The sequence below is a fragment of the Etheostoma spectabile genome, chromosome 8 (assembly GCF_008692095.1).
Source record: "Etheostoma spectabile isolate EspeVRDwgs_2016 chromosome 8, UIUC_Espe_1.0, whole genome shotgun sequence".
Lineage (NCBI taxonomy): Eukaryota > Metazoa > Chordata > Actinopteri > Perciformes > Percidae > Etheostoma > Etheostoma spectabile.
The window spans coordinates 721,055-734,243 of NC_045740.1; the positions used below are offsets into that span (position 1 = coordinate 721,055).

Sequence of the window (13,189 nt, forward strand, 5' to 3'; positions counted from 1 at the left end):
ACAAATGGATCTGTTTGGACGCAAATATTCTTGAAACAATGCCAGGGAAGACAGGGGAAAAAAGATTGTTTGGGTACGTGTGGAATGTATGCACATCCAGTAGAAACTAGAAGGACAAGGCGACAGGGAGAGGTAGGCTATGTTTCCGTAGCGGAGTTATTACATAAAATTGAGGCCGAAAAAGCAGCAGGGAAAGAGCAATCAAAAGAAGATTTAGATCCCTCCCAGAAGAGACAGCGAACATATTGAGAGTTGGGTCGACTCCCACCGCCGCCCGAATGCTCTCCTCCATTCACCCTGACACATTAGTATTCTAATGCCAGTGGGAATATGTATGACTGCATCGGAGAGAAAGAGATGCACAAGCCTGTGCCAGAGGAGCAGGGGGAAAGACAATGAAGGGGTGAACAGAAGAGAGACGTTAATGTGGTAAAGTCCTGTAGGGAGAGAAGCATTAACACCATAGAGGGGGTTTATATGATGACACTATTTATTTCCCTGCAGTCATTGTCTGCGTCTCCATGCCGACACAGCAGAGCTTTAAGAACAGAGGGGCTCTCTTCTCATGCGGATGCACCCTGGTTCACCTTTATTGTCACCCAAGGAATTGATAATAATGAATTGGCGTACAGCTTTTGTTCTACAAAGCTTGTCTTCGGTTATAATTTAACCTCACGCACTCACATCATTCACTTAGTGAAAGTACCAATAACGCACAGCAAAAAAACTCCTTTAGAATGACCTGACGGTCCTGCATTTAAAATCCTACTCCAGTAAAACTAAAGAAATATTATCAGTACATGTACTTAAAGTATCAAATGTAAAAGTACTCTATAGAAAGTTGCCCCCTGTGACTGAAACAGTATTATACACAGGATTGTCATGACATTTTACTGCAGTAGCTGGTTAAAGTGAAGGTGGTTGTACATACATAATTTAGTCCAGTGGCTCCTGACGCAGGTGTCACGCTGCTCAAAAAGGGTCATATAATACAAATATAAAAGTAGGATGAGGAATGAGGTTGAGAAGAAGAAGAAGAAAAAGAAGAAGAAGTAGTTCTGCAACACCAATTTGTATTCAACTCTTGGAATTATTTCCTCAGTGTTTTTTTTTTTGGTGAATTATTGGGGAGTTTTTTTTCCTCTTTGGGGCTAAAACAATTATACATATAGTCATTTAAATGAAACCATCTGAAAGAGTTAGAGGTGAAGTGTTTATTTGGTAGAACTTCTAACAACTCATAGACATCTGAAACATGACAAGGGGACCCAACCAGACACTGCTTTTCTTTAGTTAACGTCTTTTTTGTAAGGTCACAAGTCGGAAGTGGTTAATCTTTAACAACGTATTGTAATGTATGAACAAAACATACTGTAAAAAGTAACTTAAATACACCCATCGAATAAGTAAGTGCAATGTTACCCTCTTCATGTAACATAAAATGGAAATACTGTAACAAATGGCTCAAAATTATACTTATGTACAGTAAAGTACTTGTATATGTACCTGGTTACAGTCCACCACTGGTGAAAAGGATGGATTTTCCTCATGCAAAACCGATGCTTAGTTCATTCTGTGATTGTACAGAAAACAGTTGATCAACAGTTTGAGGCTCCGGTCCAGTCATGTAGTAGAAAATAAATGTGGAAACTTCAGGTATTGATCATCACAAAGCATCAATATAAATCTGTTAAGAAGAGTAAAGAGCTCATTTGTGCTTCTGTTCTCTTTAAAGTCCCTTTTATTCCCTTATGATCACAATGAATTGGAACCATTTAGATAATAAATCAACTGAGTTTAAACAGTTTACTCTTTACTACATGGCTGCATCAGACTGAACATGTGTACACAACAACCCGATGCTTGTGAATATTTTCACCAAGTCCAACGGGGAGTTGGATCAACTTGAAGCCCCATGGCAAAATGCATTTTCTATGGTCCATTAATAACTCAGGCTAATCACTTTAGCATTGTCTCTAGGGGTACAATGCCTCCCCTCATGCCCCGTATCCTAGCAAGGGGGCTAGGGAGCGGTCTGGTGACGGTGTGTTGAATTTGGGTGACATGGCCCCAGTGGGAGTGGGCGCCCCCCTGTCCCTCAGATAATCCCCAGGAGAAAGGGCCTGCATTTAGGCTGCGATACGCTTAATCCAAGGGGGCCCAGTTGACAAAGGAGCCCGGCACTTCCTTTGGCCTGGGAGCTTCCGCTTGTCTGGGGGGCCTGGCGTGGGTGCCAGTACAAACAAGAGCCAATAATACACGTCTGCACTACAATGGCACAAAACAACAGACGTATACACACACATAGACAGACATCATGGAATGGTGGAGAGAGGAGTGAGCATGGGAGAATAAAAAAAAAAACGTAATAACGTAAATTCACACTGACCTTACAGGGAGCCAATCCAAACAAGCAGCCCACGCTCAGCAAGCGTAAACACGGAGCACACACACATATATACTGTATACAGTACTGTGGGCAGAGGCAGTATTTACATTCTGCCCCCGGGTATGATGAAACAAAGCTTGTGTGTACTGTAGAAAGATTAGCTCAGTGGAGGACCAAAACAGAGAGGGATCAAACAGCTTGCTGCCTACAGATAGTTTCATAAACAGGAAGACAGCGTCATGTAATGGCCCCTTCAGATGCTAAATGGAGTCTCATACACAGTAGATGTGATCAGGGGATGCTGGTGGATGACGCACACCCCCCTTAATCTCCGTCAGCATTTGTTTTCCTACCGTAAGGAAAATTGAATATTCCAAAAAAAGATAAAAATCAGCAAACCTGTTCTTTCTCCTTAACACATTTTCCCTCTTATTGACCACAAAAGTAAATTATACTCACCAAGGCATGCGCGTAGCATTTAGAGACATTTACGTAAACAGCTGAGGGATATTATTCCATATTTCTCTGACACGATTCCACACACGACTTTGGATTAGACTTTTGGAAAAAGGGAAATACATCAGGAATGGCGTCTTTTTTCCGACTTGCTTTGCCTTCCCGTACTATTTCACGCTGACACATCCTCTTTCGTCAGTGGGTCCCCTAGCACATCCACTTGGCCCCAATACACGGGTGGAGAGGCTACAGCAAATAGGGGAGGAGAGGGCTAGAAATACTTCTAACAGATAGTTATTTACTTGAGATTAAACTGACATTTCAGCTGCTGTCACGGCTTACACAACAACTGATACTAACGTGCACACACTTCAACCTTCACGTTGTCCTCGGGTCAAATTTGACCTGTTTTCTAGTTTTTTTATTACAAAAAATGGGCCTTCGAAATAAGCGCTGATAATGTCAACATTAGAAATATCAAATAACTTTGGAAAAAACACCCAAAAGCACCCACAATATTGAAAAAGTGACAAAAATGTCGGAAAAAGCGATTTTATTTTTTCATGGGAAGACAACACTAGGGTTAACTAATTCTGGCACTATAACTTCAACTGAAATTTCAACTGCTTTTAACTTTTCGATCTCAGCTAGCATTTTGAATTCTTTCATCCTTTGCTCTAACCGATCGAGACCAGCACCTCCTGTATTCTGCGAGGTAAAATTACTGTTTTTTTATCAGAGGAGCCTGTTGGCTTGGATGAAGTCGGAAAGGTAAAGCGGTGAACATACTCTAAATATTGTGTATACTTAAATGGATATTAATTTTTATTTCTTTTTTTTTAGGTGGCACCCATCCAAAGCAGTACATCGCTGACAGTAGATAAGTACCTCATACAACCTCGCTTCAAAATATCTACACTATCCCTTTAAGGTTATCTTACTACAGGGTCATACTCTCCGTTCACAGCTTTTTGGCAGTCTCTTTATTTTCCAGTGTGACAACCCCCCACCCATTTGGCACCAACACAGCTTAAAATAAAGCACAGAGAGTATTTGAACCATCTCTGTGACTCAGGTCTGACATGACGATTAAGCCTTCTCTCTAGGCCCCACCATTCTCTGAATGCTGACCTTTGGCTGAACGGTATTTCCGCAGCAGTACGTGGCCAGTGTGTACCTCATACTTAATAAGAATTATGAGCAGTGACACAATTATGTATCAGCGTAATGTCCAAGCCCTGCCATGCTGTGTCTCGCAGCATTACGGACTCATAAAATTGACTGGTCCAGGCCTTTTGTTTTGACAGAAAGAGGTCCACCACAGAACTGGCACACGTCCTCATGTGTGGCGTCCACCAAGACTAACTACTCGTGACAGTGCCAGCAGAGTGTGCGTATGTGTCTGTGTGAGTGCACATTTAGTCCAAGGCTAAGCATGCCTAATGTGGGAGAGAAACAGTGAATCCAACATGGCCACTAGCCAGAGTCAGTGTTCCCTTCTTGGAGAATTAGCCTGTCAATCCATCCTAATTCCTGAGGACACGACTGCTTTTTAACCCAGGTTGAGTTTAAAGTGCGGAGACTGACTCTCTTAACTTTTTCCTCAGGATTGGGTGCAGACAGGCTGGCAGAATGGGTGACAGGTCAGGCCACACTGGAGAACAGAGAGCTGGTCAAAGCTAACACTTCACATTATCTGGGCTTACAACTTCAACTTAGTTAGTCGCACAATTGTGTGCTTCTAGGTTCTGGGTTAGAGTTATCCCACACACAACACAACTAAAAACCTCAGAAATACATGTGTGTGTGCAAGAGGTTAGAAAAAGTATATCTAATGTTCAGGGAAAAACCTGGTATGATCATGTATGTTTAGTTCCACCTCCAAACTTTACGCCACTGTTGTTGTTATGTTCTTATATTACGTGATTTCTAAGTTCATTTATCAGCGATGGACATCCCAGATAGATTTAGACATCTGGAGTTGCTTTGGAGCAAGCAATATTACTAGGTTACTTTCCCCAGCACTGGTAATATTCTTACTTTTAATAATGAATTTCACCAGTATCAGAGTAGTAGTTGTCTTATTTGGCCTCCCTACTCTTGTACGACTCATACAGTTTAGTGTATTATACAGAGGGTCAAATATATGGAACAGTCTTCCCACATCACTCATTAAGTTTCTAAAGAACAGTTTAAACAGAGAGTAAAACTGTTACTCCCAAGTAGTCTGAAGTTTCCATATGGGTTTGTGCTCTAAATGCAATTTTAAATTGTTTTATACATTGATTTGTTTTTTTACATAATAATATATAAATGTTTTTCTGAATTTCTAAATGTAATTGTTTCTATGGAGATTGCTACTTATTAAGCCCCTTAAGGTTTCTTTTGGCAATTGTCTTTGGCAATCTTTTTGTGAAACATAGAACACTGTTTTAATGTTTTTGTTGTGAAAATAACACAAATCAAATCAGGTTATCCATTAAATGTGAAATAGGGGTTGCAGTAGCTTGGTCTGTAGGGACGTGGCTTGGGAACCGCAGGGTTGCCGGTTCAAGTTCACTAGATGCTGGTGAGGTGGCAGTTCACTTCCTGTGGACTGCCATTGAGCAAGGCACCGAACCCCCAATTGCTCGTGACAACCTGTCACTGCAGCCCCCTTACACTGACATCTCTCCATCAGTGCATGTAAAGGTCCCAGACATGTGTGTGTATTTCGGGCCTGCGTGTAGTAACCGATTCCTTCTTGCCGGATCAATAATGTATATCTTAATCTTAAATCTGTTCAATAACTAAATTAAGATTGCAAGCCTGGCTGCTGGCTGAGCCCTGCCCTGGCCGAGAGCGGGGCTGCTGTTGACACTCTGAGGGCTAGAAGCCTTTGGCGTGTGTGTTTGTGTTCTACCGGCTGATATATCTAACACCCCCGATCCAACAAGTCTACACTCGAGCACTAATCTTTGGGCGTGCATGTGTTTTGGGATACATACTCTACTTCTGTATGTGTAAAAATGTGCACAGTTTGTTCCAGCAATTGATCATTTAATGTATTATTGTTCCCCAAATCCAGCTGCCAGTGGATTCAAGGTTGTGTTGTAAAATTAGCATGCAAAGTAAAGCCCCAAAGCCCAAGCATCGAATATACAACCTTTTTATTTGGTTTAACCAAAAATAACGGTGTCAATATTAAAAGAAAAGCAAATGAAGCTATAAATATTGCAGACAAAAAACATTGAAAACAGAGTTCTTTGGGTCAAATAAACCCAGTGATAAAAAAAGGATTTAATGTGATGTACAGTAAGTGAAGTTTGGGGGATATAATGTAAGCAACTAAGGACCAACTTCACTTAACATTCAAAGCAGCACATGCTCTTCAAGTGTCAACGCTGTTGTACATCTAAACATGGGTCAGTTCAGAAGAGAGCTGTCGCCTGTGTGGAGCATCATCATCAGGAACAGCGTTACTGAAACGTACAGAGGATGGAAAAATCAAAGTGATAAACACATGATAACAAAATAACCGATCCCTGATGGATTCATTGATGGATAAACGTGAATGAGGCCAGTGGGTGAATGGACACATATATAGATAGTGAGCTGCTACTGCATTGTTCCAGCCTGTGTAAAGCTAAGCGTGGTGAGACTATTGGGAGCAGCAGCAGAAAGCACTTTCACACACAGTGAGAAGACACATGGACATACATTAACAGAAACACACAGACATTGCTGGGATGTGTGTATTCATGTACATTAAAAAGGTGCAGTGGTGTGACGCTGTCATTTTTTTTGTTTTGTTTTAGGAGCGGTAAAGCAAGATCCTTTCTGCACAGTCCTGGCCAACCAAGCTGGCGTACTGCTGCACCTCCGTCTCGTCGCTGGAGCCTTTGCGTTTGCGGGTGTAGGCTGCGTAGGGCATGACGGCCCGTTTGTATAGCACCAGAGCTCGGCCCACATCCTTCAGCACCCGAGCATCTCCTGGACACAAACATCAGAACGTAAGGAGCAGTGGAGACACACATCAAGCACAATGAACATTGTCCTTATTTTCCCCTCTTTCTTACGAGTTAACCTCTGAGTGACTTGGCAAGGATGCACCATTATTCCGAGAAGCTGTTGGAGGAGCACAAAGCTATTTTTCCCCCCACAGCTCTAATTCCCCTTTGCCCTAAACCTGTAGTCACGGTGGTGCGTGAGCAGGCTAGTTAGAGGGCCGTGTTTACGGGGCATTGCTCCCTGCTGACTTGCCAAACTCAGAAATTTCATTTGGTCCTGTGTCATACAATGCCAGCTCCCATCAGACCAGTAAAAACACTGCTAATCTCAATTGTGTGCGTGTTCAGCATCTAAGAATAGTCCTCTGGAGAGTTGGATGGAAAAAAAGAGTTTACAAAAAACCTGATGACCCTCGTTCTGACACTAAAACCACTGCCTCCAGGAGTGAGAGGTTGAGCCAAGCTGCCCACAGCTGGCACCAAGAGGACATGCAAGGGGTAGCACAGCACGGAGTATCAACTGAGCCAACCTTACCCAAATACACTGCACATAATGTGTGAATGCAAGTGGGTTTCAAAAAACCATCATAATAATATTGTATACTTTATTAATCACACAAGGGAAAATTACAATTTAAACTCAGGCCTGAATTACACACACATGCTCAGTAGCTATACATGTAATAAACAAAGAGATGTCAGAGTGAGGGGGCTGGCCATGGAAAGGCACCCCAAGGAGTTGGAGGTTTGGTGCCTTGCTCAAGAGCACTTTGGCAGTGCCCAGGCTACCAGTCCACCACCATACATTCGGTCCGTATGTGAACTTGAACCAGCAACCCTTCGGTTTTCCAACCCTACCCCCTACTGACTAGGCTACTGCCACCCCTGAGCTCTAATCTCTCACTCCAGTCAGAACTGGGGACTTCTTCATTCACTGGAACTATAATAAGTATCTCATCCCCAATGGATGCTCTAGTCGCTGCTTAGCTATTAGCGAAGGATTTAACATTCATACCATGCTTTCTGAAATGTTCAACCCCTACACACTCCACACAGTGTTTCATCCAATCAGCCTGTCACGTCTGGAGCAATCCTGGTCTGGCTTCGCTTAGAGGAGGCAGATGAAAATAAATCTCAGGCCAGGCTGTGGAGTGGACTAGCTTGCCAGGCCCATGGCGACACATCAGTCAAACAGGAGCGAGTGAGATTTGGTATTAAAAGAGCTCAGGGCCTCCCACTCGCCACTGCCGCTCCCCATGTCAACACCCATGTGGCTCACAGCTCAGCGCCAAGGTGGTACGAGTGATGCAAGTGCACACATTACAGCCGTATTCCTAAAATACTCGCCACAGAACTGCTGAATCCCACCTGATTGCCTAATAAAACAATAAATAAACAAACAAGACAACAGAGAAAGAAGATGCACAACTCTGGTCTTTGCTCTTGTGCCAGATGCCAGTTTACAAAGCAATACGACACAATCAACTTTGACGCTGTGATCAGTTCAATTGTTACTGGCATAAAGCACCATTGCAATAAACAATGACGAAATCAGGACAGCAGCACCAAAGGGACATTTTGAAATCTCACAAATGAAAGAATTAAAATAGTCACATGTTTAGGTAGCTGTACAGTAAGTGAATGTCCCAACTATTCATGTACCACTATCACATTTCACTTTTTAACAGACAGTCCCTGAAAAGCGAGCCAGAGGAAAGAAGAGAGCCGGGTGTAAACACAAAGCCCCGAGGCTCCTTAGCTCTCACAACCCAAACTCCATAAAGATAGTTTCACATTAAACTTTTTCTCCCCCCCCGAAGATTCATATATTATGCATTAGCCTAGTTCCCTGCTCGGTAATGCCCTAACCACTGTGTCTTTCCCCTACTCTAAAAATCTGCTGAGTCACATCATTGAAGAAAGCTCGACATAAACTTTAAAATGAAGAAAATTGGCAGTATGTTAATTCCCACCGTGTGTGGGGGGGCAACTCCATGCAACCATCATTTTTGCTCCATAAAGAATTAATGCGTACTGACGGGATGACAGTAAAAAAATATTTAAATGTCCAATGCATCCTGAAGAGCTTAAACTACCTTTAACGTCATATCTCTAAGCACGTGCCTCCTCATGCTCTTTGTCAGTGTGACAGCCCTCTTACACAACAGTTAAGCAAAGGTACACTTGCTTTTAAGTGTGACACTGCTCTAAAGCGCCACTGTCCCTTCTAAAGATATTAAGTAGTGGACATTTTACAGACCGAAATGGATAGCAGCATGCAGCTTAAAGATGGGCTATTAACCTCAACAGTAATACTGAGCAGAGGTTCTCTCTCTCTCTCTCTCTCTCTTACTCAAGGAAATCCAAACATCCGCTGCTCACATAAACATCTTTCCTTGCTTCTTCACTCACTCCGTCCTCCACCAGTGCCCCCTCCTCAGTTTGAGTAGCTCCAGACCCCGTTCCCCGCCAGGCCCACCGGACGTTCAGTGACACGCCGCTCTGAGGTCGCGGCTTCTCGGGGTCGGGGGTTCAAGGGTCGGGGGGAAGAGGAGTGGTGAGGGTCGGTCAGGGAGTGAGAGGGTCAGAGCCGAGGCTAGGGGCCCTGACACCTCGCCACGCTCTTCTCTCTCTTCCCATCCAGTTCCAACTTTCTAAACACTTGCTCAACAGCGGACGTTGGTCAAAGGCAGGCCATCAGGTTATGACCACTTCCTCTGACCCAATGTCGCAAATCCAAACCTCGGCTGACGTTTGAAAAGAGAAAGGCCAAAATGGCGGTGTAGTGTAGAGAGTAGAAAGCCTGCTCTTTGACCGGGAGACCAGGGTTCAAGCCCCTGTGTTAGAGCACATCCTTCCAGCTGACCCGGAATCTCAGTAGCTGACCATTCCTTTTGACCTCCAACAAGAGAATTTCCCTGGATTATAAAAGGATATTATCATTATTATTGTTGTTATTAAAATGAGGGAAATTCCCAGATCCGGGGGAAAAACAACCTCTTGCATTATAACTGAGATGAATTATATGTGTCTCACCCCCCCACACACACTCTGAATGGAAACATTACCGCAAGTCAGGCTAAGGAGCAGAAAGCCTGCTGAAGAGCAGAGCAAAGTGGCCCTCACAGTGAGACGAGATATGAAAGTGCATACTTTAAAAGCTAGAAATCTAGTGAAGAGTGTCTGGCTAGCACTGTCTCTCCCACCAAATGCTTTGGCTTCCCTTTGCATGGCTGGAAGCACACTGTAGCTCTCAGAGGCAATCTGCTTGATGAGAAGTGAATGTGTGTATCTGTATCAGATATGAATGAGAGAGACCAACACAATGAGAATATTCTATTTCAACATTGTACATATTTTAATAAATGCAACATAGTGCAGTGTTTCTATGCAATTCTATGCAATTTTGTGCATATGGTTTGGCGTCTGCTAGACGCACACAAGGTCCAGGGGGTGTCTACATGTGTCACACATTTTTGCAAATGTTTATTCTGCTGAGCTTGTAAAGCCCCTACTTCTTTCTCCGTCGAGCAAACACTAGATTACGAGTATGTGAGATATATGCGCGCTGTGTAGAATGTATGTATCTTTGTGTGTGTGTGTGTGTGTGTGTGTGTACACACCCTGTATGTACATTTGTGAGAGGCCCCAGGGCCCTCGATGTGTCAGCAAAAGGCATGTAATCAATGTGAGCCTGCTTTGGACAGAGTTGTGTAAACTCTAGATCGGCTGTCTTTACACACCTCATTAAGACAGCTCTGTAACCCGGTCACCCTTACAATCGGAATGCACACCCAGCACCCCAATTCTCTTTCACCCCTGGGTGAAGCTTGGAGTTCAAGGGCCTTGCAACAAGCCTGAGTTGGAATTAATGATGACTCAGTTTTTTTTTCTATAAACATAATTTTCTGTCAAGTTGTATTTATCTTTTCTTTTTACTTTTAGGTCAAGAAGCATGGGAGCTTGTTTGTGCGGTAGACTACAGATTCTGTACTACATTTAACAATTATTTATTAAACACTAAATATTGAATTTATATCTATCTACATGTACCATGTCTATCTACATGCACCAAAATAGTTCTGTTTTTCAGTCTTCATTTTGGCGAAGGTGCAGCTACTTCATCTGTTGCTCTGCCGTGTGCAGGTCGGAGCTTCGCGGGGGGGCAGGCCGACACACGCACACACACAAACACTGGCGCGCACACACCAGACGCCCGCCACCACGTCACGTCTGTTGACCAACAAACAGGAACTGGCGTCTCAGTTCACCTGTCAGGCTCAGACACATTTTTTCCGCATTCTTTGTCCGCAGACTGTTGTAGCCTTGTACCGGTTAATGTTATGTGCATTGTTGGACACATGCCGCCACTTTCCTGTAACCACTTGCGAGACTGACAAGTCCACAGCAGCCCGTGGCGTTTATGTCCGAGCCTGTCTCCACCGCCTTCACCTGCAGGTTGTCAACTGTGGGTTTTTTTGACGACGTAGTTAAGGCGGCAGGTGTGTGTTGCTTAGGCAACGCCTTAGCTGCAAAGTGCTGCGGGAATCCATGATCACAGCACACTACAGCACCTAAGTAAATGAGACGGCAACAGAGAGTTATTTCCTAAAAGATACACGGGAGATTTCCACACCATTACATGCAGTCAGGACTTCCCCAGGACTTAAAAACTGATTGCAACATGTCTTTATTTAGGCCCCAAACAACATTGATAAACTGCCAATTAGAACTGGGCCACAGGTCTCAGCTGCTAACCTGATGATGACACTGCAGGCTGATCTGGTGACTGACTGACCACTGGGTGGATTTCTGCAGAGGACAGAACCCTCCACACAACCACTACAGTCTGGCACCACACAGCTTTGGCAACAGACAAGAAAGCTAACCATCGAGACAGCTAGCGCTGAAATGCAATGACACTGCGTTTGGACAGCTAGGCCGGAAATAATGTCCAGGCGTGTCCAAGATCAACAGTCCATGCTGGAATGGAGGCATCGCAAAAGCCACAAATGCACAGACACACTCTGGCCACAGTGAAAATGGCTAACTCTGAGACCGCCACTTTGTCCTCAGTAATTTGTGCCTACTTGGGGATTAGAGGTGTGATTGACAGGTAATGGTCAGACCTACCAATGGCTAAGCTGTCAATGGCAACAATGTAAATGACCAGCCTACTAACAGCCTTTTAAATGCCATTTTTTCTCCGGGGTGTGGTGCTTTCACCAACACTTGAGTAAACAAGTAAAGCTTGCCAGGACTTAGAAAAAAAAAGATTTCCTTAAGACAAGTATTTAGACTTTGATTCAGAAATAGAGAACAGAGGAAACAGGTATTTCTTTGAACTTGATTGACTGCGTTGGTTTTTACCTCTCTGCATGGCCCCGAGGCAAAGTATGACCTCACTACAACAAACTCTTAAGCTGTCTCTCCACATTCACATATCCTTCTTTCCTCCTCCACCTCCCTGTCAATCTGTCTCTTATTTTATTGTACTTCTCTCTCTTCTAGTGCCAGCATACAACTACCAGCCTCCTTCCCTTTCTCTTCCAATCTGTATAAAAATCAGTTGTACCACCCTCTCCATCCCTCCATCCATTCCTCTATTTCTCCCTCTCTTACCCTTCAACTATCAATCCCAGTCTACTTGACAATCAAATTATTGTCCTCTCACATCTCCTATTGCTATGTATCAATGGGTGTTCTCTGTTTGGTAATGCAGATTAATGGAGGAGGAGTAAACAGTAGATGGCTGGCCCCTGTACACTCATGCCATTGCAATATGGAAAGCATGTGTAGGTATGTGTACATGTTTTAACCCATGTGTACTCATACCAACAATCTTCAGTCATCATAATAATGCCTATCATACAGTATCCCTTATTTTACTTTTTCACTCCGAGGCTAAGCGGTGACATATGACTCATGGGAATGTGTCAGTCTACATAACGTTTCTGCTCAGCATACGGCGCTATATGATGAAAACTATTTCAGTTTGGTTTACGTGGAAGCTGCAGGAATTTCACTGCATAGTCACTGTAAACCACCAAGAAAAGCATGCAGAATCACCGCAGGAGAATGTATCAATCTCTTTGGCTATGCACATAAGCAGAAAATCATTCAAAACTCTCCTTTAAAAACATTCAACTCACTCACACTCTCTGGCCCCTTTATCTCAGCCCATAAGTCCAAGCGATGAGCGTCCGGCAGTCTACTTTCTGCATGTGGTTTATTATTGCTAATATCACTATTATTCATAATGACAGTGCTGGCTCTTCTCAGACCATGCTGAAGGATCACGGGGAGTTAAGGCTGTGTGATCAGGGCTGTTGGCTCTCCGTTTACCCCCGTTCAG

General features: G+C 43.6%; 1 protein-coding gene across 3 annotated transcripts in view; it reads right to left on the reverse strand.

The window, feature by feature from the left end:
• Positions 1-5,979: 5,979 nt before the first annotated feature.
• The window catches only part of ate1 (arginyltransferase 1), a 61,055-nt gene continuing 53,845 nt past the window's right edge, over positions 5,980-13,189 (reverse strand). For all 3 annotated transcript variants that reach the window (XM_032523233.1, XM_032523232.1, XM_032523230.1), the window contains one exon: positions 5,980-6,817. In XM_032523233.1, coding sequence (XP_032379124.1) covers positions 6,639-6,817 — 179 coding nt within the window. In that variant the 3' untranslated portion in view covers positions 5,980-6,638. The remainder of the gene's footprint in view (positions 6,818-13,189) is intronic.